This window comes from Dissoconium aciculare, assembly GCF_010015565.1.
Source record: "Dissoconium aciculare CBS 342.82 unplaced genomic scaffold K489scaffold_1, whole genome shotgun sequence".
NCBI classification, from domain to species: Eukaryota; Fungi; Ascomycota; class Dothideomycetes; order Mycosphaerellales; family Dissoconiaceae; genus Dissoconium; species Dissoconium aciculare.
The window spans coordinates 79,627-103,179 of NW_022984951.1; the positions used below are offsets into that span (position 1 = coordinate 79,627).

The following is a 23,553-nucleotide window of genomic DNA, read 5'->3' on the forward strand; positions in this document are numbered from 1 at the left end:
TAATAAGAATTGACCATCTTCGTCCACTGTTGTGAAATGCACGGCGTGCCTGCATCTAATAGTCCGTCTTTTCTACCGAGTTTATTACTGCACATCCACACGATCCAGTACATATGCGCCCACGGCTACAGGTGAGTCGGTGCTTTGATGATATCACTCACTACTACTGCATGCAAGGCCACGTCGATGCCGTCGTCATCCTACGAGGGCGGATCGCGAGCCCTAGGAGCTATGGCACTTTTCCTTCTATCGCGCGACTGTTGGTGATGCGAACACTCGGGCAAGGTTCACACAAAGCGATATGCCACAATGGCAATGGATCCGTCGAACGATACAGTCCTGTGGGCTTGTTCTGAACGATCCCCAGGTCGCTACCGAGATGAGAAAAACAAGGTCGGCGGCGGTACTGCAAGCACCCACGCTAGGTTCGGATGATGATGGTTGGATGCACCCTGCACATCAGCATTGGCTCCACAGCGGATCGTTTCCCTAGCCCGAAACGTGAAATGCACTCCAATGGCGTATGCAGTCTGCGGTAAGCGAACCGGCAAATAAATCATCATCACCATGGAGTACTTGTATTTAGGCAATCTCCATAGCCTCATGGAAGCAACTCCGAGACTTGCACACAAAGATGGACGAGCTGTCAGACTTTCCTCGTCGTAGAGGCGACCCGTCAGCACAATCAGCGCGGGGATGGAAAGCGCACTCATTGGACTTTGCACTCGGAAGTCCTTCGTCTTTTTGGGCAGGGAAGGATCTGATTGCCTGCCTGGAGTTGGCTTATGCTCTTTTGATCTGGCAATATACTGGAGATGGCTCCGCAGCCTTTCTGACCGGGAACCTAAATGACGACGGCTCGGTGTGTCATCGCAAGCAAATAGTGTCTATCCCTGACCAGACCATCCGAAGTGCACATGAAGCTCTGCAGCAATCTCGGGCCCCGTTTGCCCACTCGGGTCGTGTGTCGCCATGTGTCTTAGTACATTCGACTGAAAAGCTCAACGCGGACATCTTCTCGAATTCGAAACGCTGGCAGGAAGCCGAGATCTCAGTTCAGATATTTTACAATCGACCTTCGCTCGATTCTCATGTCCAGCTCATGGTCTGGTTCGACTCCGCCTTCGTCAATAGCTTCCATATCGCGACGTACGTCCAACACCTGGCGGACTTTGCCTGTGTATTGTGGCAGGCAAATGCTGAGGATCGACTAGAAAGTCTCGACTCTCTTACGGAGAATGACAAAGAATTTCTGTCACGCTCAAATAGGAACATCCAAGACCTCGACAACAGAACCATACACGAAAGTATTGCCACGAATGCAGACCGCGACCCCGTCGGACTTGCAGTCGACGCGTGGGATGGCCAGCTCAGCTATACTCAGCTGCAGCATGAAGCACGTCCGCTGACTGCGATGCTACTTCGTTCAGGACCCCGGAAAGGATCGGCGGTTGCCATTCTCCACGAAAAGTCTAAGTGGGTGCCGGTAGCGATGCTGGCGGTGCTAGAAAGCGGCGCAGCGTTCTTTCTGCTTGAGCCATCGCTGCCAGGTGAGAGACTCAAGCTCATGGTTGAGAAGGCACAAGCGACACAGGTCGTGACAACACAATGTCATGTCGCATTAGCCCGCAGCCTCTTCCCGAACGTGATCGTCCATGGCGATTTCGAATATGGTGAACAGTTCTTCGAGGTGGACTCTGAAGCAGATTCTGATGGTAGCGGAGGCCCCATACTCTCCCCTGGTCCAGGTCTGCTGACAGTCTCTCCTGGAGATCCCGCCTTTGTGAGCTTCACTTCGGGTAGCACTGGGGTTCCCAAGGCAGTCATAGCTAGCCATGCCGCTTGGGTGACGTCTTGTGTTCAGGCGTCGAAATCCGGAATAACAAATTCAACGCGAATTTTCCAGTATGCCTCGTACAACTATTCTGCCTCTGTGTTTGACATGTTGTCAGCCCTGATACTAGGCGGCACAATCTGCATTCCAGACCCTGGAGAGCGAATGAACGACCTCGAGAGCGCCATCCGTCGATTTCAGCCTGATTTTGTTTACATGACGTCTTCTGTGGCGAAAGGTCTTCGTCCTGAGAGAATTCCGAGTATCAAGACAATCAGCTTGGTCGGTGAGCCTATTCCCGCATCAGTCGCAGAAACCTGGCTGGCAGCACCTACTATTACACTGCGAAATGGTTATGGTCAAAGCGAAGGTTGTGGCATCAACAGCACTGCCATTCTGTCGTATCGAGAGGCCAACTACAGGAGCATCGGTCACGGAGAGTGGCTGAGGCGCTGGATTGTCGATCCCCAAAATCCTGACCGCCTCTTGCCGGTGGGTGCTGTGGGAGAATTGCTGCTCGAGGGACATAGTCTCGCAAGCGGCTATATCAATGAGCCCGAGAAGACTGCCGCGACATTTATCAAGTCGCCAAGATGGGCGAACAGCTTCAGCGCGGGCCTAGATGGACGTCGCTGGTACCGAACAGGAGACCTTGCACAGTATCAGGAAAATGGCGAATTGTTCTTATTTGGCCGCGGAGACGCTCGTTTCAAAATTCACGGCCAGCGCGTAGAAGCCGCGGAGATTGAACATCACATCGCCGAAGCTTTCCGTGATGAGATACAACAGGTGGTTGTTGACCAGATCGAATTTGAAGAGAAGAAATTGCTCGTCGCTTTTGTGACACTGCAACCGGCGTACGTGGAAGCTGAAAAGCATGGCAGCGGCGAAAGTCCGAATCAGCGACTTCGTGGAGAGATGGTGCAGCGCTTAGAGGGGCACATACAATCATGGATGATCCCCAATAAAGTTATCACCATGTCGGCCATGCCTCGGACAGCTACCGGGAAGCTTGACCGACGGGCATTGAAGAGAACTAACGCCGTGGCCATAGAAGCGCGTGTCACGTCACCTACGAATCTTGGGTCAACAGGAGATGATCTTGAGACAGAGCTCAAGTGGCATTCGGCGTCTGCCCAGAACGACTTTGCAAAATTGCGTCCACTCGCTAGCGCGATACTCAACGTAGAAGAGCAGCGAATCCGTCCACTCAGGTCCTGGGTCGCGCTGGGCGGCGACTCGATTACTGCAATGCGCCTTGTCGCTGAAGGCCGTAAGGCTGGCTTGTATTTGACGACGGTGCAAGTCATGTCTGGTCAAACGCTTATCAGCATGTGTGGACAGGTTGATCCTAGAAGACGGGTAGCGGACAAGCTCGAAGAATCAAAGCCTGTGGCGCCGGTAAACGATTCACTGTCGCTCACTGATTTCCAAGTAGAATACATGCCGAGTCCTGAAGGTACTCATCGCGGTCTGCTGTGCAAGTTTCTATTTGCCTTTCCAGCAGCCACAGACGAAAACCAGCTGGGCCGTGCTCTGTCGGCATGGATCGAGAGGACTGAGGCATTGCGATTGACATTTCTCAAAACTGCCAAGGGCGATGTCGTGCAGAAAGTGATACCGTCCCACGACAGCGCTTGGCGAGCGCGTATACATTTAGGAATCGAAATACAGCAAACCGACGCTTTATCTTCAAGCCATGACTTCTTCCAGCACCCAGTTCTTGCAGTCGTGCATCGGAAATCACATGTCCCATCGGACCGGGCGCGCGTCACGCTTCACATCAGCCATAGCATTCTTGACGGCAGCTCTTTTCAGCACATGCTCCACGATCTAGTCGATCTATCCCTGGGTACCAATGTACCGTCGCGACCGAATTTCACGACCTACCTGAGCCAGAGATTATTAAGACGATCAGTCGAGGATCTAAGCTACTGGACCTCGCTGCTCCGTGACTCTTCACCCACCGATCTGCGAGGTCAACTTGGTGCAATGGATCCAACACCCAGACAGACTTTGCCGCATTTGGGCGACCTCAGCCTTAGACGGTTCATCTACCTGGACAGATCACACCCGGATCAGACTAACACTCCGATGTCTTCGATCGTGCACAGCGCCTGGGGGTTGGTCCTCGCCGTTCTCTCCACTCGCTCCGACGTCATCTTTCGATATCTGGCTCACGGGCGAGACGAAGACGTCGATGGCAGCGATGCGATCATCGGCTGCTGCGCGAGCGAAGTGCCTCTACGCCTACAGATTCTCAACGGCACGAGTACCGCCGAGCTCATCAACACCACCCATAACCAAATTCTGCATTCCTCGCCACACGTCCAACTAGGCTCCGCAACCATCGCAGCGAAATGCACGCAGTGGCCATCGACCACCACCAAACCGCCCACAAGCGGCTACTACAGCAGTCTCGTGCACCACAAAAACATCTCATCGCCTGCACATATCCCCGTTGGAGATCTCGGGTACGTGCACCTCGAACACTCGGACTGGGAGGGTGACTTGGACTACGACTTTGATCTGTGCACCGAGTCTGCAAGCTCCAGCGAGCTGTATATCGAACTGCGATGTATGAAGTCGTTGTATAGTCTGCAGGAGCTCGATGCGGTCGGAAGAGCCTTTGTCATGACTATGCGGTTGTTGACGGGCGCGGAAACACTCTCGGTGAAGGAGTTGATGGCACGTCTGCGTGCTGTTCCGTCACTGCCCATCGTTGAGGCATCATCGGCGACGGCTGCCGCTGCCACTGCACAGATCCAGGCTGCTGCTGATGGAAACGTTAAGAAGAAACCTTGGAACATGATGGCATGCGCTCTCATGTAAAAGCGTTCATTTTGTGTATAGAAAAGAAATTCGGTTGAGCTCTTTCATGTTGGTTTGATAGTTCAAGTATTGTAGCAAAAAGCAAAAATTGATTCATCTGTTGAGTCTTGTAGCGAGAGCGTGCTACACGAGCAAAAGCCCATCACAGCGAACCCGCAATTAAATCGAGATCACTTGTCCATACGTACCAAGCTTGGAAGTCTTGCAGCGGAAAAAGGGGTTCGCCTCTGATGCGTGTCATATCTACGCTGGTTGACATACGAGGAGGGAGATGGATAGGCGGTATCGCGTGAGGAAATACGAGAGATTTTCAACACCAATTGCCGATCTATTCCTTCTTCCCGTATCGGCAATGACTTGCATGTGCCGCCTGCAAATGTCTCACATTCGCGTGAATGCATTAACAGTGAATGTCTCATTGTTATGTCCTACACGTGAGCGAGAGACAGACCGCGATGTGAGTGCGCACACGACCCGGAAGTTGTGGAATTCTCCGAGTCATCACATCCGTCTCAGTGATTCTCGTGATGCAGAATATTACTTGATTGCTGTCCATTGATGCAATGTCACCAATCTCGACAGCATTCCTCGAACAGCGGTTCTCTTTCAAGCTATGTCACCGTATACGCCATCAACAGGGACCTTCGGATAGCAATCCAACCGTGGTAAGTAAGACAAATTGATGATGGTCCGAGCCGCAAGCCGCCTCCGTTGTGAAGGGGGAGAGATAGAGTATGGATCCCTGACGTGTAGATGGAGGGGAAATGATGGAGATGAGATGAGAGACGAAACAGCCGAAAGTCTATCTGCTCTTCTTCCCCTGCTTCTTCTTCTTCTTCTTCTTCTGCTGCTGCTGCTGCTACGCGGTGATGTGCAGCTGGAGCACGTGCGCGCAAGCCCGGCATTCCCCTGCACTACCTCCTCTGCGTTAGGCAAATCTTCATCTCATCTCTAAATGAGAGCCCTGGAGAGATAGAATTTGTTGCGAAAGGAGAAGGTGGATGCCCTGTCTCGCGTAGGTTTTTCTTTCTAGCAGATGACCGGGCTGCATCAGTGTCCAGGGTTCGTATCATTATGATATGTACAACTACATATGAAGATCATATACCTTGTATGCCCAGGTAGGTGTTGGATGAAGATGGGTGGTGAGGAGAGATTGCAGAACGAGTCGCAACCGATCCCTGATCTAGCCATTCGGCAGTCTGTCACGATGCCAACCTCATTTTGGCCTGCACGAACCTTAGCGATAGATGCATTTCGTGCATATGTCAGAGTGAGTTGAAGATGTCCCGGCTCGACTTTGAGTTTACAATTCCGTGCTGTACTGCATCGGTGGCAGGATCAGTTCGTGCGGTATACACTCCGGTATTTACCTAGGTGTGTACCGGACAGCAGCAGCAGCAGGATTACATGGGAGAGCCGCGGCCGAACAGCTGGCCAATGTCGGTGTCGGAATGCGTGTGTCCTTTGGTGTCATCATCTTGCAGCGTCCTCCCGCAGGCTTGACAGCGCATAATCTTGAAATTAGGCTCGGCTCAGTCCTAGAGCCCAGTCCAGTCCAGTCCTGTCCCACTCATCTCATCCACCGCACCTCATTCCGACTACAGCATCACCTGGGCATTCATTATCCCAGGGTGATCATACGCAAATAAGAAGTTGTTGTGTAAGATGAGCATATCGACATCAGTCTGAGGATTTAATTGTGCTGTTTCATGAATGATTCATGTACTGTGATAAACTTAACGTTGCGCGCAGTGATGGAACACCCAAAGGTTCTCTCAGAGTAATAGAGTTATTATAATTACAGTGCGTGCGGGTGGTAGTAGTACCCGTGGACAGCGCTGTACCTGTTCCTCCATGGTTCCCTCGCCCTGAAATCGCCCTGCAATCGGCCAGCCTCGATCCCGACTCTGGCCGGTCCGATCTCTCATCGCCGCCTTGTTCCTGCCCTGTCTGTTGGTGCTCCCCAGCTGTCCCTCCATCGACCCTCACGCTCATTATTACCCCCAACCGGTTTCACTGCACACATTTGCACCACCCACTCTTTTTCCAGATCGCACAGAGGCGATAGCGACGACGCCGAAGGACAAAGGCTCTTCTAACGCTGTGACGCTCCAGCGCCGCCTGGTCATCACTTCGGCACCATTCTCCTCCGCCCGTGTCGTCCACTTGCTTCACTCACGCGCAATTTGTCCCGCGACCACCTCGTCAGGAACATTTCTTCGCCGAACTCACTAAGCGCCGTCGCCGCCACCACCGCCTCTATTTCCTCCTCCGCTCCCACGACACTGACGCTCACTGATCGTCCTCACTCCAATTAATGCTGCTGCTGGTCAGCACCGCGACATGAAAGCGACGCCGCCGCCATTGCATCCATGTCGCTGATTTCGAATTCGTTCGCATTGGCCGCACACAGTACCTCACACCTTGACCAGGATCGGTTCGCAACCTTTGCACTCACAGCAGCGGCTCATTCGCCATCATGTCGCTTAATGGACTCGATACGCCCGAGATCCAAGATGCCTATCAGCAGGCTGTCGCGGAAGCTGCAGGATGGTGGGTCAATATGGCCGGCGATTGCAAAAGATGCTACACCGCCTCGCGCAGTCTCCTTACAGTAACCAGCTGACCCAAGAAATAGGCTACTTCTCAAATATACTACACGAGACGAAGTCGATCTGCTCGGGAAAGGAAAATTGGGCGTCTCTGAAGCCCGAAATGCCATTACCGACTATCTCGAGCCTTCGCCGCTCTATGGCCTGATCATCTATCGCAGGCGCAAGGTCCTAATAAAGTATATACCGACGGGCACGTCCCGGCTGTTGCAGGGTGAGCGTTACAGCATGGAAGATGCCTTGATTGAAACTGGCTGACGATATCGTAGCGCGCACTGCTGTCCATTTTCAGGATGTGATAGAACGATTCTCACCTCACGACACCCTTCTCGAAATCGCAACCAGCGAAGCCCTGAATGACACTTCTCTCGCCGCCTCGTTCCCTCTACACACCGCCTCACCGATGCCGACGACATCAAATCGATTGCAGGAGATTAGCGAAGATGCGGAAGACCCGGGTGGCCTCGTAGCACCATCACCAGCGAGTGGCCGTTCAAGCAGCAAACACAGTTCTTCGCGCGTGAGGATGGACAGGAGATCGGACATTCCGCGAATAGAGCGGCTAGAACGCGCTAGTCGGGTGAGTGATGGGTCTGGAGATGGTCTATCGCTTTCGCCGACTGCTCCGTCGAGAACTTCACTGGCGCAGTTCCTTCTCGCCGAAGCATCCAGGAAGGCGTCTATCACATCTTTAGAGCAACCATCATCGTCAATATCAATGTCACAAGCTGAAGAAACTCCCCGATCGGCTAGCCTGGACCCTTCGTTTCTTGGGATATCAAATCAATCGATCGCGGCAGCACGAAGGATCTCCTCACTGGCCGCTCGCTCAAAGGATGATCCGTTACCAGAGCTACCGGACAAAGATCCTGTTGCGGTGCAGGAGAAACAGACGACCAATGGGGAGCCGCCGGTACGAGGCTCAGTCGATTCGCGGCGGCCCTCTGCCCCGACGGCCCCCGAGACCTCATCAGCCAAGCAATCTTACGAGGATGATTATGACTTCAGCAGGTTCGACCATCTTTGGAAACCGAAGGTTAAGCTTGGACCGCGACCTGTGGCCGATGCAGAGAAGGTCAAGCGACCTACCGCTGCCACCGTCTCAGGGCTTCCAGCGAACATCAGACAGAACATTGCCAGAAAGCCCGAACCGACTCGCGCAGAGCCGACTCGTGCGGAGCCTGCTGAGCAGAAAAAGCCGGCCCCTACGATCACAAATGCACCTCTTCCACTGCCTCCGATTCCGGATACTCCAGATTACCAGGCGCGGCCAGTTTCACGTGGCAGTGTCAGATCTGTTTCGACCCACAAGTCGGCAAGTACAGCAGACAAGGCTCGTTTGATCAAAGCCATGGAACTGCGGAAGAAGCAGAAACGGAACATGGCGCAGACTGCCACTCCACCAGTAGAGCGAAACTCGATCGCGGAACACAAATCTTCAGAAGCACCAATACAGGCACCCGCGAAAGAGCTTGGGAAGAGCCTGCTTGATAATGTGTTGGAAGAGGAAGGAAGCAGAACACATACATCAAAAGCGGACTCAGGCATTGGTTATGAAAAGCCTGCATCGGGAGATCCTGCTGCAGCAACATCAGGTGGAGAGTCTCACGAGACACAAATTGCTGGGGCCGAAGCGGCAAAGGGTGGAGCCGTTGTTGATTCACCCGAGGAATCGCCTGCTCAAGCCACGGTTCAGCCGGCCGTGGCAGATGTGTCATCGTTGCCAGTGTCTACTGAGCCGTCGCCTGATGCAGCGATAGACGCCGAGAAACAGGATGACACGGCCGACGAAATCCCCATTTTGGACGACACTATTCCTGTCATCGTTGTTGCTGATGGACAGCAGCTCGATACAGCGGATAGTCCTAGGGAGGGGATGGATGCCAATACATTAGGAGCAACGAAGGAACCGTCAAGGGAACCATCATTTGTAACAAGTGAGCTGATCGATTCAGAGGATGAATTCGAGGACGCCGTCGACGTATCAAGGCATACTATGGTCAACCGCCGAAAGGGGTTCGTGGAGCCTCTCCAAACTGACCTTGCGACTTCTGGAAATCCCGACGACTTCGCCTCCGAGGATGAAGATTTCTTGGAGGAGCTACAAAGTGCGACTGTCCACGAGGCGAAGCCCATGCTTGTGTCGCCGACCTCCCGTTCTTCAGGAGCGGTGGCGTACATGGGGTTGCCGCGCCAGCCTAGCGTTGCATCCATATCGGGTCACTCAGAAGGTGCACTATCTGTGAGATCCATTAGCATCTCGAAGCCGTCGGGCGTGCCGGCCGAAAAGACGCCAGAGACGACAGATATTCTAATGCCGGATATGATGCCGGACCTGCTCATGCCGGACATGCTCGCATTCGAGAACAACAAAGTCCCTCTGACCTACACGCCGACTGGTGCAGCTCCCAGTGCACCTACAGACAAGAGCGATGCGCTGGCAGGGTACTCCCGGAATGTCTCGTCAGGCATCTCTCGTCGCATCCAGGCGCTCGCTGAACTGTCCAATCGCGAGACGCCATCTCCATCTGGCTACACTCCTGCATCAACCCGGTCTCTCACCCCGGAGACGTCGTTCCTTGGGCATGACCAGCGCAAGCTGGTGCAACGTTCTGTTCAGCCAACCCGCTCATCCCATTACAAAAGAAGCAGCAATCGCTCCAGCTTCAGTCATGGCTCAACGCCGAGCAATGTTTCTGACAATGCACCGGTGTTGAGCTTCCAGCATGATCCGATCACCAACCGAAATTCCGTCTCGGTCACGACGCGGATAATTCGACCGGCTCCTTCGATGGCGAATGCTGCTGAGCCGACGATGGCTGAGCCGCAGCTGGACCCGGATGTGCAGCTAGCATCGGAGAGTCTATCTTCACCATCCCACACAGATCTTCCGCCACTCAACACAAGTCAGCTCTCCATGCGCAGCCGGGGCGCCTCCTCGTCATCTATGCAATCACTTTCTCCCACCAACACATCCCGACCGTCCCCGAATGAAGGCCGGGTTATGCATTCCGCGGTCACTACCCGCTTTGGCCGACATCACTTTCCCCACCACTACAAGAACCCCGGCACGTTCTCGTCAGCTCTGCTGGATGACTATACCAACCCAAGCGGATCTTCTCACCCCGCTTCACGTGCCCACTCTGTAGCCTCGACCACGGGCACGGATGACAATGGTTCTGTTGTTCGGGACAGCGGAAGTGCAAGCAACAGTAGCCGCGCAAGCCGGTTCCTTCGCCGCATGAGCAACATTGGCACGGTCGCGACTGGAGGTCTGAGGAAAGGTAGTAAGCCGTCATTGCGAGCTTCGCGGGAGAGCTTGAGCTCGCCATCGACTCCAGTTGCCAGTGGATCCCGCAGCTTCGGTGGTTCAAAGGTGGATGTCTCAAGCGGCAAGTCACTCCCTGCCGATCATCCTGACATGCCGCCAGCAGTGGTCGTTGGAGATTTGAATGTGCAGTTTCCAGAAGCATTGGTAAGTCCACATTGTGGTCATCACGTCTGTGATCAACACGGTCTTTTTGATCCAATAGAGAGTGTTTGAAAACATTGGGAACATCTATGCTGACACAACTGCTAGCTTTGGAAACGTCGCATAGTCACTATCGACGCCGCCGGCTACCTCCAATTCAGCATCGCCCAAGCCCTCGATATCCACAAAGCCGTCGCCATCCGCCGCCACCACCTCTCAGCCTTCCTCCCACCTGCGGTCCCTGACGCCGAGCACCAAGAACTCCCCTACTCCGTCGTCCTCGAATTCGTGGACGGCAGTCATCACGATGGAGACGACGGTGGCGAACAGAACGGCGACGGCGATGAGAATCATCTCCAGCACAACGTCAGCGGCACCACCATCCAAGCCGCTTGCGAGGACGCGCTTACTCATCGCGCGGTCGTGCACCTCTTGAAGTCGTATCACAGACAATGGGCGAAGAACCCTCCTGTGGCAATGAACGCATGATTCTTATATTCGACGTTCACCGCATCGAGCGAGGCCGCATCCTACTTTCTCTTCCTTGGATCCATAAGGTGCGACCGCAGTGGTCTTCCCCTTTACCTGTCCGCCTCTTCTGCAAAGTTGCTTTCAAGGCCGCTAGGGAATGGACCCTCCTTGCGGCCTTTATACCCACACTTCCTATGTCTCCGACGATGCTCCGAATATTCCCTAGACTCCTGACTTTCTACCCTACTCTCTCATCGAACTACTACGACTACCCTCCGCTTTGAAGAGAAATACTTTTTGGTCCGTCTCGCTTTGCATATTTGAGAGAGAAACAGACGCCACCCTTCTTATACCCCCTTTCTTGACTATTTCTTGTCATCATATGCACAATGTCCTCTTGGCGTGCGTCCTGTTTTGTTCTTTGATCTCATTTCCTTTCTTTCTTATCTTTTTGGGTTATTTTTGGATTACATGTATATGTATGTATGTGTACCGTATCCCGACACTTATTTATACATTTTTTTCATATCGAAATCCCCAAACATTGCTCTACATTGGCTTTACATCCTTCCATCTTCCGTGTACGTCATAACTGCATCTAGATGATGAAACCAGAAGCGATAAAAAGCAAGAAAATTTGAGGATTCTCCTTCCTTTCCGTCTTTCTCGAAATGTTGCATATATTCATTCAAATCTATCTTTTCGCCCCCTGTTCGACCTTCTCTATGATAAATTTTTCGTCTCGCAGATCATCATTCCGATTCCACATCATATCATATTCCCACCAACTCCATCCTCTAGAGAGAGAGAGAGAGCGCGCAACACCTTCGCGAATCAAAGTCCAAAGCAATTGGCATAATACGTCGCCACAGCGGGCCAATCGCAAAAGATCCTCGACGCGCCAACCTGGCGCGCGACCACATCCATCACGACATACTCGTCGCCATCCCTCTTGATCAAATCGTTCACGCCAGTGTAGTAGTACCCACCGCCCTTGTAAAGCGGACCGGACCGATCGAAACTCCAGGTGATGATCTCCAACCCGGCCTTCTTCGCCGCGATCGCGTACGACGAGGGCACGATGCTCCCGGTCGCGTTGTCCGGGCGCACCAATTGCCAGATGGACGGCGCGATGATCTTGACGCCCTTGGCCGCGAGGCCGGGCAGGGACGCCACGGCGTCGGCGTAGCCTTGCGTGCCGTTGTCCGCGCGCTCGTCGAGGTAGATGGCCTGTCTGGCGAAGTCGGGGCTCGTGCGGATCCAGTAGAAGATGTCGTCCGGCAGGAAGGACTGCAGCCAGACGCGGCTGGGCGCGATGTTGGCCGCGCGGAAGGTGTCGATGATCTGCTGGATGAAGTCGGTCTGCGTGTAGTTGCCCTGGAAGGGCATGGGGATCTCCGGGGTCTTGGCTTCCGGGGTGAAGCCGAGCTGCGGGTAGCGGTTCACGAGGGAGATCTGGTCCTTCAGGCTCATGGGCTCTGCGCAGGTGTAGGCGTAGAGGTTGGTGCGCCAGTCCGGCGTGCCGCCGATCCGGCCCATGTATTGGGAGGTGTTCATGGCGTTGAAGGTGTTGCCTTCCATTTCGGCGCAGAGGCTTTTGAACTCTTTGAGCGTGATGTCGCTGGTGCAGCACTTGGCGGTCGCTGGCGAGGTGGCGTTGGCCGGGCGGAAGGGTTGGCTACACTTCTTGGCCAGCTCGGGTCGGGAGAGGATGTCGGTGGTGTAGTGCAAGTCGCAGTTGGAGTGACGGCAGACGAGCTCGCGGTCCGAGGTGAAGGAGACATCGCACTCGATGATGCCTTGTAGCGGAGATAGGAGTCAGCAAATTGCTCTCTTCTTCACGCGCGTCTAATAATCTCGATCTGAATCAATGGTTACACTTACCAGCACCCATGCGGATAGCAGCCTCATAGCCCTGTCGGCTGTGCTCTGGGAATTGTAATGGCGCGCCACGGTGAGAGATGGAGAAGCCAGATGTCTTGAAAGGGCCCTCCGAGCACGACTGGAGCTTAGTCTTGAGCGCGCTCGGGGCCATGTTGTCGACGAGGTAGTAAGGCCGTGGACCGAGCTGGACATTGATGCCCGAAGCCTTGGGCGACGACCATGGCCGAGGAGACCAGAATCCCCAGTAGGAGCCGATGTTGGCCGGAGCCGCAGTCGGTGCTGGAGCGGCGGCAGTCAAGCTGGTGGCGGCGAGAGCCAGCACGAATGCTTGAGTAGAGGACGTCGCGTGCATCGTGGCGGTATGGCCTGGCTGTTCCCACGCGAACCGAAAGCTGCGACTTTGATACAAGAAAAGGATAGAGAGGCAGACGCAGAAGAAGACCGACACCGAGATTATCAACAACACGGCAGGCCGTCTTATATACATTGGCCTTCCTTCCTATGGCCCTACAGCTCTCGGCGATGAGGTCCCCACTCTAGAAAGGAAGTAGAAGACTGCTGCATCGGCACTACACCTCGCTAGCGGGAATGCAAATGCGACAGAGAGACACACGGACGGTTGGAGGATCACACTTTTTTGTGTGTGAGAGACGGGACGAATGGCGGCGGACGGACCAAGCAGACAGTGATGAGAGACGTTCAAGGGTGATGGTGGTACTGGTACTGTAGACACACAATACAACATACAACATTGAGCTGTTCTCGCTTCAGATTGTTATTACTGTAGTAAGTTAGTATCCATATGATCCTATTATGTTTGGTTCCTGCAGCAGCTACAGCTAGACACAGCTATATGAATGTAGTTAGTCGGGCATATCCACGTTGTTGACAGTGTATCGACGCATGAGACGTACGACAAGACTACATTCATCGTCATCATATGTGGTGGTTGGTGGTGGTGGTGGTGTTGGTGATGGAAGCAGCGGAGTCTTGCCTGATGCGGAAAGCTTCCCTGCCAATGCGGCGAGTGAAACCAGAAAAGTTATGTGGAGCAAGACATTCCAGGGCTGCTGCCCCCGAAAACAAGCAGATGTCCATCAAACTCGTGGTAGATCCAATGGCTTTGTATGGACGCGGTTGATCCCGCCGCAGAGGACAAAATCCGATCGGGTGGCTGTCCACCGCCAAGACAGCAATGCGCGTGGAGCGGACGTCCTGTACAGACTTGGAGCGGAAAATCACGCGAGGCTGCGAGAGAAAAAGAAATAAATGCAATAGAAGCATCTAGGCACGGTCGTATTCTGTTGAAAGGTTAGGCGCAGGGATTACACGTGGCGACGAGGTGAAGCAGAAGCAAACATGGGAGCGCCATTTCTTTCGGGGTCTCCGCAAAGGAGCCATTGGAACGGCACGACGCTCGTGTGTACTGTGCTATATCATCGAAGGGGAGGAAATTGTGGGAGAAAAAGAACGCGAGGCGTTGACTCAACATAGCCCACGTGGTATATCAATTAATACGACATTCCATGTACATGCTCGAAGGCTGTCCTGGGAAGTTCTGGTCCAAAGCCTCCCAAGGTGATCGTTCAAGCCAGATGCTGCCACGGTCGGATATTTTGAACAAACTCGTTGGCCATCACATCACCAGCGGAGCTTTTCAAAGGAGTATTTGCCTACTCTCTTCGATCCCGAAGGCTTCTTGCGTTCCCGCGTTTTCAACACCATAGGTCCATAGCTGCCTCCAACAGGAAGCATGCCTTCCTCGTTGGACACAGGGTCAATGGAGGCGTTGGCTTCCTGGCGTCTCTTCCGTTTGCGTTGACGAGCTGAGTCGGATGTCCGGCAGACTTCATTCAGGAACAGACCGATGTGCTGCGCCTCGAAACAGCCTGTCAAGGCGGCGCTGATCTGCACACGAAGGCGAGCGATCAAGTCTTCGCTGATGTCGGGTTCACCGCTCAGTCCCACGATCCATCCACTGTTGCCGACGGCATTGATGGCACATATCAGGAGATTGGCGATCAAGCAGATGTTGTGGCTGTTCTCCAGTGTCGGATCGGCAGCTCCATCGGTCAGATCGTTGAGATCTCCTGGCTCATCGGCATCCAAGTCCATGTCCTGTTCATACTGTTGGGCAGACTTGTTGAAGTAGAGAGACGTCCATCCGCCTTCATGAAGTTCAATCAGGAGAACCCGAATCAGAAAGACGATCTGGTGCTGAGAAAGAAAGCTTCGCATCGACTTTGTAACGTGCTCGAGAGGGAATGCCTGGAGACGGGCAATCAGTCGCCGCAGTGCTTCGCTGCGCCAGAAGGGCCCATCCTCTACGAACGAGACAAGCCGTTCGAGGTCACGCTGTGCAGCAGCCTCTTGATGTTCAATCTTCGTCTCGACATCTCCTTCACACATGACTGCATCCTCGTCCTGCGGCGCCGGTGCGTCCTCGAGTGACTGTATGAGTAATCTCAGCCCTTGCATGACCTCTGCAATGTCCCAATGAATTGGTAAAGACAGGAGATCACAGGTGAGAAGAAAGCCTTGATCCACCCTCTCCACTGCCGCCATGATATCACCGGGAGCCACTTTGAGTCGCGCTCCTTCGTGTTCATTAGGTTGAGGCAAGATCTGTTGTACATGTGGTGCGCTGAGCAAACCCATTCGACCCAACCATCGCATGATGTTTCGAGATTTGAATGCGAGCTCCAGGCGATGTGGCTCCAAAGTTCCCTGATTAGGAGGTTGACGCCATATGAACGCTTTGCCGAGCACATATCTCGCTTTGCGATTGTCGGCGTACAGTGGGTCGTAGGCTGTCATGGGCAATTCCCACAGTTCCTCTTCAGCATCGTCCGGTTGATCTGTGTGCCCATTAGAGGAGGCCTGACCGACCGAAGACGGGGCAGCCGACGCTGGGCTCAGGTTCAGATCTTTTGCGATCAGGGCCTCAAGCTCCATAAGATTACCTGTCTCGACCAAACCATCCACTCGTCTTTGCCATTCTTCCCATCGTATTTGCTTTTCTTCCTGTTTCTTCGTGGGATCTACCACGTCAAGTCCAGTACCAGCATTGCCCTTGCCGAGTACATCCAGCAGTGCCGGTCCGCGCAGTCTTCTCCGTTTCAAGCCGGAAGTAGCCTCGCTCGTTCGCAAAGCGATTAGATTGTTCTCCAACACAGCAACAACAAGACCGAGATCTGAAAAGCTTGACACTACGTTGAAGTGCTGCACGAGTGAGGTATCACTCGAATCGGTCTTCGAACCGGAGCGTACTGGCGCTGCGAGAGGAAGTGATCCTAAAATGGATCCAAACTTGGTCTCGTATATCGAAGCGGTATCGTCTGAAAAAGTAAGCAGGCAGGATGGCGATATGCGCGCAAAGCTGTTGACGATCGATGAGCGCATCTTGCCAAGCTCAAATATTGATTTCGGTGTGGCGCCAGACAGGTCGTATATCTTGAGCTGAGTGCCCTGATGCTCGTACAGCAATCCAGAAGCCGGATGAAGATCATAATCAGCAGCCATAGAACTATCCCGTGATAGCTTCATTCTCATCACTTCCGTCAGGTTCGACGATCGAAGATGCAATGAGGCACCGGAACTCTTCTTGATGACGGACACGCACAGATGCTTTTGCTCTCCCGTACGCAAGATTTGAAGCAAGAGTGATGCCGACCCAGCAGTAGCTTTGTCACCAATGCTTTGGCCCAGTAGAGCCAGGACGTCTTCACGATTCTTCAGCAGCCCTTTCGATGCAGCGTACGAGTCAATCACGGATGAATACTCCACCTCGGTCTCGCCGCTCGCAGCGGCGCTGTGCTCCCATACAGCCGCAGATAGATCGCCCGCGATGCAGTCCACTCCACCATCCTTGTAAGCGACTAGTATATTCGGGACAGCGCTTTCGTCCGTGCTGATTCCATCGTGCTCGCGAAGCTCGTGTAGAAGCGAGAGATTGACGATTGTTCCGTTCCGCAACTTCTTTTCGACTCGCGTAGTACCAGGCGTATCCTTCCCTTCAAGTGCAGCCTTGCCGGACTTTTCCGTCAATGCTAACAAGCGTGACTTCTTATCCTTGGGGCCGTCCCGGACCACGACATATGTTCTCCTCACAGTGATACGAGTTTGGAGCGTTTTGTAGTAGACCGAGCATGGTGACGTCGCAAGAAATGTCTGAGGCGGAATTGCATACGAACTGGTATTGGTCTGGGTTTGAATCTGTATCACTGGTTAGGGGATGCGACAAGATGTGCGATTTGACCTGTTAGACAAACGTTGTAGATGTTGAGCGTCTCGCCATCGACGCCTACCACCACCTCATGGCGTTTCCTCTTCCTGGAAGCTGTAAGGCTCCACACCGGTGCTGCACAAATGCGACCGTGCAATCCATGGAGAGGCTTGGGTAGTGTCGCGATGTTGTATGGCTCTTCAATGCCACCTTGCGACATTTTTGCGATCGTAAGTGAATATGTGATTGCTACACCTGTGATACCTCTGTTCGCCCATACGATCGACGAACTGCAAGCCGACAAATTATTTCTTCGGGCATAACGAAATCTTGGCGCTATAGCTGGACCGTGCCGACCCTAAAGCCGATGGATTCTCCGAGCCTCAATTAACATGTCCGGCCATCTCGACGACGCGTGCGGGGCGCGTCATCGACGGAATATGGCAACGCGAAATTAACACCACATTTCGAGCGTTGAACAGATCGAATGAATGTCCACTTGTTCACCAATCGTGTGCATATCACTTCCAGCTCACCGTCAACACTGGCTCTAAAATAAATTCAACCGCACTCTGACTTTTGATTGAATGGCTGCAGTGGATGTAATTGCTGTGATGAATACGGATGAGAAGCAAAATTTACACCCATTCTTTACGAAAGTCGACGGTAAGATGAGCCTGCAACTGCCTCAAGGTTGATCCGCTAACATATCTGGAGGTGCTGCTATAATTCTAGATAATCATATCAAGGACGAGCAAACCACACAGCCGGCACCCGGAAAGCCTTCGAGAGGCAGACCTCGAACGCGGAAGCCCAAATCAGACGAACATCACGATTTCAAGTCACAAAGGACCTTGAACGACATTATCAATCCTAGGCCTCATACCAAGGGACAAGAAAATGACACATGCGATGACGGGACGGATCCGGAATTCGAATCCATAAGTCGCAAGCGTCGCAAGACTAGCGTTGACAATTTCATGAATCTGGAGCATGACCCCGAAGCTGAAAATGAGAGCGAAGGGGCTTTAGAGACCGTGGAGGCTCCTGCAGACTCGCTGCTGAAGCTTGTGCCGGTCATACTCCAACCAGAGCAGCTTTCGAAGACGCCTCCGAAAAAGACACTTCGACTTAATGCCAACGGCAGATTCAGCTCCCCGGTTATAAGAGAACATGGCAATTCTGAGCCAAAGTCCTCATCCGGGCGTCAAACTCGACCCAAGCCTCAAAGGTCTATCGAGAAAAGTATGGCGTTATCTCTGATCGTGAAGTTTCATTATGCCACAAGTGGTGAAGCGCAACTCGGACTCAGGATAGCGAGGATACTCCAGGGCGATGAGCGCATCAAAACCACCGTCAAGGCAACAAAGTCTCGAAATCGGAAAAATGCGGCCGCCTCTGAACAGGACGCAGACACACATCCCTTCTTTCAGGTGAAACCGACCCCACCGGTCTGCCCAAAGCCATCTACTCCCAGAAAGATGTTATCTGCAACAACACCTGGCAAATTGCGAGCGCAAGCACTCAATGACAGTCCACGAGTCGATAGTCGGGAGCCAACTTATATCGTCGGATCTGACCTACTAAAGGACCGGCTCATGTTCAAACATCCTGGAGCAAAAGAGCCAGCTCTTCCTGATAGAGAGCAAATGCATGTGCGCGGCATCGATGCTTCAGTGCCTCAGGAGCAATTTGGCGCTGTGCCATCAAATTTCACCATCCGCAAGCGCAAGCAAGCCAAGCGAATCCTGAGCGAAAATGAGTCCGTCACTGCTTATTTTGCATCACACCTTACCTGCGAGGACGATCGTCGTGTACGCCCAGATGGCTTCCTAGAACCCAGCCGAGACCTCACAGTGCCTCAGCGTCTCCTACTGTGCGGCGCCGACATCGCACAGCGAGTATCGAAACAAATGTCCTCGCAGTACGACTTTACAGTGGACGAGCTCGGATTGCCCTCTTCGCAGGCGCCGGCTCATCCTGCAGTCCAACACTTACTCTCCCAGGTACCATCAATAATGACTGCTTATGACGAGTCGAAAGGCGAGACACTACCGTGGACTCAAAAATACGCGCCAAGACTCGCTTCGGATGTTCTGCAGCCCGAACGAGAAATTGCTGTGCTCAAAGACTGGCTGAAAGCCATGGGCGTGCATTCTGTCAGCGGAGCTGCAACTGGTAAAGTTGGCGCACCCTTGCTACAAAAGCCTAAGAAGAAGAGGAAGAAGAAAAACGCTGAAATGGGCGACTTTCTTGTCGAGAGTGACGAGGATGATGCAGAGATGCATGACTTATGCGATGATCAGGACGTGGATGGCCCGACTGGTGGTGGTACATCCGCGCAAAAGAGCATCGTACGGTCAATCAACCCTGGCGACAAATTGAACAACACTGTCGTCATTAGTGGTCCATCAGGCTGCGGTAAAACGGCTGCCGCCTATGCCATCGCAAGGGAGTTGAACTTCAAAGTTTTCGAAATCAGCTCCAGCGAGCGACGAAGTGGCAAAGATGTGCTTGACAAGATAGGCAACATGGCGGAGAATCACCTTGTCAAGCACCATGGCACCGCCCCTGCTGTTTCTGGTGATCATATCGACACGGCCTCAGTGGATGAGCCTGCACGGTTTGATGAAGCCTTTCAAAGAGATTTAGAGAGTGGCCGACAAGGCAAGATGAACGCATTCTTCAAACCTCAGCCCAAGACCAATCCCGCGCAGCCCAAGAAGCTGCCTACGAAAGGACGGATTGCAGCAAAAGCGATCAAAGATGTTCAGGAGGTTTTGAAGAAACCCTCCAAAGACCAGCAGCAGTCTCTGATCTTGCTTGAGGAAGTTGACATCATGTTCAAGGATGACAAAGAATTCTGGCCAACAATTCTGAAGCTGATTTCGACATCCAAGCGTCCGTTTCTCATGACCTGCAATGATGAGACGCTCCTGCCCATGCAAGCGATCAGCTTCCACGCAATGCTGCGCTTTGAACCTCCTTCTCGTGAGTTTGCCACCGATTATATGCTAGCTGTGGCTGCAGCAGAAGGGCACCTCATCGACCGTGATGCCGTCAGTTGGCTTTACGACTACCACCATCAGGATCTGCGCGCAAGTCTGACAGAGTTGGATTTCTGGTGCCAGATGGCTGTTGGTGACCCGCGATCAGGCCTTACCTGGATTTACCAACGTTGGCCTCCTGGCGCGGATGTCGATGACAAGGGTAGAAAACTACGGGTCGTCAGCCAAGGTACATATACCAAGGGTATGAGTCTGACTCTTAGTCGCGACCTTCCTATCGAAGACGGAGTGGCGTGGGCGTGGCGGGAGCTCGATATTGAACCAGCCACGGCTCTTGGCTGGCATGAGCTTACATTGGGCTGTGACTCTCCACAATCACCGCTTCAGAAGCTGCAAGATCTCAAGTCATTCTCACGATATGCGGATACTCTCAGTGCTTCGGACGTGATCCACGCAAAGCAACCGTTCCATACGCCCCTATGCGATCCCTCGCGACGCCCTCTCACAGATCAGCATCGCACTCAATACATCGAAGGTCACAGACTACTTCAAACGGATGCCTATACAGATTTTACCACTCTCACATCCAATCTAGCTGTAACGATGAGCGTTGCGGCTACCCGCACATGCGATCTGCTAGACTCAATCGCTCTTACCGACCCAATCACCATGCGAGATACAATACTGTCAAGAAAATTGACTCAGGAGGGCCACACGCCAATGACCAGACGCGCTTTCGCCTGCTTCGATACCCTAGCCTACGATCCCGAGAGCACGCTACCTCAATTGACAATGCTCCAATCCGTATTCGACGGCCCTCTGAAACCCATCGCCGTGGACATAGCCCCTTACGTCCGCTCCATCGTTCGCTACGATGAAGATCTAGCCGAGCATCGGGGCCAGCTGAATACATTGCTGTCGGACGGCCGTGCCGCGAAGAAAGTGCGTACCACCCGCGCGGCTAGGAGCGCATTGGAGGGTGGCCAGCGCTCGTCAACACGTAGAGAGAAGTGGTTCGTGGGGGAATTGAATGCTGAAGCGGTCCTTGCGACTGGTGGGAAAGATTGGGTGCCGCCGAATACCACTAGGGACTTGTCGGTTTCTTCCGCGCATCGCAGCACGGAGGAGGATGACAGCCAGTGATGCAGGGGATTCGTCATACATCACTGGAAGGAATGTACATGAAGAAAGTAGTCGGAGTCGTGGCGGGGCCGTGGTTTGCCACAACAGTCTCGAATCAATTGCACGTGGTGCATTGCACATTCAAACGTCAGATCCATGGGTGCAACATATGCTGGCGCACCCAGTGGTCTATGGATTCATGCTCTGCTTGGTTCGTATCGTTTAACTCGTAGTCGAGCCTTTTTGGATCCAACCTCAATGTCCAATCCTCTAGAATTTTACCGTCACAATGATAGCTGCCAAATGATACAACTATTCATCTCCTCCCTCCTTCTGGTTACTCTCATCAAAGGCTTTCTGGCGTTGCCGGTTATTCCAGTTCAGCGTCCTTGAGATGCTCTCTACCCAGTCTTCACTCCGGCGATCCAGGGGCAAGACGCTTGGGAAAGGGAAGCGACTGGCGGAGATGGTGACATAGTCCCCGGGACACAATTCGGACCTGAGGCAAACATTAAATCAGCAAGTTGTGGGATTGAACGGCATGACGATGCAGCAAGGCATAGTGTTGGAGCAACGGCGGAAGGGAAGTTTCGTATTTCTTACCTTTCTTTCCCGTCGAAGCTCGCCCAACAGCTTGCCCGTCCATCATATGGTACACCAACACGTAGGACAATCGTGTCCGGAAGGATAATCGGTCGGAAGCTGAGCGTATGCGGGGCGATGGCGGTGACGAGAATAACAGGGTTGTCGGGGTGGCAAAGACTGCCGCCAGCTGCGAGGTTGTAGGCCGTTGAGCCTGTGGGCGTCGCGACACAGATCCCATCGGCTTGTAGTGTGGTGAAGTGCTCATCGTCACCGAACAGTTCGATGCTGCTCATAGTCGCGTTTGGACCACGGTCAATGACGATGTCGTTGAGGATGTTGTGGCTTCCGTCGGGTTTGTGGGTTGTGACATCGCCTTCGTCGGCGCTGGTGAGTTCATCGATGAGATCGCGGGAGGCTTGGGTGTTTTTGTCCTTGTGCTTTACAGATCGCATGATTGTCGCTTCGAACCGGAGGCGCAAGGAGACGGTGATGCCTTCCTTGAAAGCGCGCTCGAGAATTCTGGCATGGTCGTCAAAGTCGAATTTGGTCAAGAAGCCGAGTGAGCCTCCAGCGAATGACATGACTGGAGGCACCACGCGTTTGAACAGCCAAGATGCATAGAGTACAGTTCCGTCACCACCTAGCGCAAGACAGATCTCAAATGTGTGGGGTTTCTTGCGGCAGAGCTCATTGTTCCAATATTTGAGGCGGTCCTTGAACGAGGGATCCTCAGATGTGATGGATTTCGAATCGAATATTTCATTTTCCTCTAGAGTCTCCTCTACCCAGACTGTGTACGGCTCGCCTTGTGCGTTCTTTTGCCGTAATAGCCATTTGGTCATTTCTCGAGTCTTTGCAAACAACTTCCGGTCATGTGCTTTGGTGAGCAAAAACACATTGCGGACTTTGAGGAGGACCCGTATTGTACCGAGCTTCTTAGACAGCTCTCGAATATTGTATGCCATGTCGGCCAGCTGCCTTTTCGACAGCAAGCGGGATTGCGAATCATTACTATCGCGTAAAACCTCGCTCCATTTTTCGCTGAAGTCTGTCCCGGACGATTTGGCATCTGACTGATCGGGTTTCTTGTGACAGTTGTGCAGCAAAGAGTGTACGAAACACGAAGTCACATCTTGCGTGTCGTGTTGAGGTTTCGATTTCTCTTGTGTAAGCGATGCCTTTCTTCGGTGCGAATCATGGTTGTCAAACACGACCTCCAATTGCTCGGAAAGTCCTTCCGATTCATCTGGGTCCGCTTGGCATTCATTCTTGGAGACATATCAGCGGGGAACAGTGAGCATATAGACGCCTCGAAAAAGGTTCTACCTTGACAGGCTTGTCATCGGAGGGATCAGCAGCTCCGAGGTCGACCACTCCTGAAGCTTCCGACGACATGTCTCGACTGTCCTCTGACTTATTACTAGAGCCTGTGATGCGATGTTTTATACTTTTGAGCAGTCCAGAAACACTGCCGGGACGAGGACTTGTCGACATCACTTGCACTT

The 23,553-nt window shown here is 53.1% G+C and overlaps 6 protein-coding genes across 6 annotated transcripts; 3 read left to right on the forward strand and 3 right to left on the reverse strand.

Moving 5' to 3' along the window:
* Window positions 1-634: 634 nt before the first annotated feature.
* Window positions 635-4,666, forward strand: K489DRAFT_309742 (AMP-binding-domain-containing protein; the record flags this gene model as incomplete). Its single annotated transcript, XM_033600655.1, has 4 exons — window positions 635-1,093; window positions 1,205-1,480; window positions 1,907-2,623; window positions 3,224-4,666. 4 exons carry the CDS (start codon window positions 635-637, stop codon window positions 4,664-4,666), a joined length of 2,895 nt encoding a protein of 964 aa, XP_033463924.1.
* Window positions 4,667-7,026: 2,360 nt separating this feature from the next.
* On the forward strand, window positions 7,027-11,424 carry K489DRAFT_815 (uncharacterized protein). Its single transcript, XM_033608948.1, has 4 exons — window positions 7,027-7,222; window positions 7,308-7,495; window positions 7,551-10,756; window positions 10,862-11,424. Exons 1-4 carry the CDS (start codon window positions 7,149-7,151, stop codon window positions 11,240-11,242), a joined length of 3,849 nt encoding a protein of 1,282 aa, XP_033463925.1. The 5' UTR covers window positions 7,027-7,148; the 3' UTR covers window positions 11,243-11,424.
* Window positions 11,425-11,758: 334 nt separating this feature from the next.
* Window positions 11,759-13,773, reverse strand: K489DRAFT_374973 (glycerophosphoryl diester phosphodiesterase family protein). The gene is made up of 2 exons (XM_033603580.1): window positions 13,109-13,773; window positions 11,759-13,023 (listed from the first exon to the last, which is right to left on the reverse strand). The coding sequence occupies exons 1-2, from the start codon at window positions 13,458-13,460 to the stop codon at window positions 12,059-12,061; spliced, it is 1,317 nt and encodes a 438-aa protein (XP_033463926.1). The 5' UTR covers window positions 13,461-13,773; the 3' UTR covers window positions 11,759-12,058.
* A 976-nt stretch (window positions 13,774-14,749) lies between these two features.
* On the reverse strand, window positions 14,750-17,553 carry K489DRAFT_366118 (uncharacterized protein; the record flags this gene model as incomplete). Its single annotated transcript, XM_033602741.1, has 2 exons — window positions 14,750-17,323; window positions 17,380-17,553. 2 exons carry the CDS (start codon window positions 17,551-17,553, stop codon window positions 14,750-14,752), a joined length of 2,748 nt encoding a protein of 915 aa, XP_033463927.1.
* Window positions 17,554-17,814: 261 nt separating this feature from the next.
* Window positions 17,815-21,931, forward strand: K489DRAFT_427345 (P-loop containing nucleoside triphosphate hydrolase protein). The gene is made up of 2 exons (XM_033608297.1): window positions 17,815-17,999; window positions 18,051-21,931. The coding sequence occupies exons 1-2, from the start codon at window positions 17,921-17,923 to the stop codon at window positions 21,482-21,484; spliced, it is 3,513 nt and encodes a 1,170-aa protein (XP_033463928.1). The 5' UTR covers window positions 17,815-17,920; the 3' UTR covers window positions 21,485-21,931.
* K489DRAFT_405661 (ATP-NAD kinase) lies at window positions 21,776-23,443 on the reverse strand (the record flags this gene model as incomplete). The annotated part of the gene is made up of 3 exons (XM_033607172.1): window positions 21,776-21,962; window positions 22,067-23,316; window positions 23,375-23,443. The coding sequence occupies 3 exons, from the start codon at window positions 23,441-23,443 to the stop codon at window positions 21,776-21,778; spliced, it is 1,506 nt and encodes a 501-aa protein (XP_033463929.1).
* Window positions 23,444-23,553: the final 110 nt, after the last annotated feature.

What these genes read in the sequence shown, in the direction of transcription:
- K489DRAFT_374973 (XM_033603580.1), bottom strand. Translation starts at nt 13,460, where the DNA reads ATGCACGCGACGTCCTCTACTCAAGCATTCGTGCTGGCTCTCGCCGCC. An exon ending in TGCTATCCGCATGGGTGCTG is followed by an intron (nt 13,024 to 13,108) that starts GTAAGTGTAACC and finishes CTCCGCTACAAG; the next exon opens with GCATCATCGAGTGCGATGTC.
- K489DRAFT_815 (XM_033608948.1), top strand. Translation starts at nt 7,149, where the DNA reads ATGTCGCTTAATGGACTCGATACGCCCGAGATCCAAGATGCCTATCAG. An exon ending in GTCGCGGAAGCTGCAGGATG is followed by an intron (nt 7,223 to 7,307) that starts GTGGGTCAATAT and finishes CCCAAGAAATAG; the next exon opens with GCTACTTCTCAAATATACTA. An exon ending in TGCAGTTTCCAGAAGCATTG is followed by an intron (nt 10,757 to 10,861) that starts GTAAGTCCACAT and finishes CACAACTGCTAG; the next exon opens with CTTTGGAAACGTCGCATAGT.
- K489DRAFT_427345 (XM_033608297.1), top strand. Translation starts at nt 17,921, where the DNA reads ATGGCTGCAGTGGATGTAATTGCTGTGATGAATACGGATGAGAAGCAA. An exon ending in ATTCTTTACGAAAGTCGACG is followed by an intron (nt 18,000 to 18,050) that starts GTAAGATGAGCC and finishes ACATATCTGGAG; the next exon opens with GTGCTGCTATAATTCTAGAT.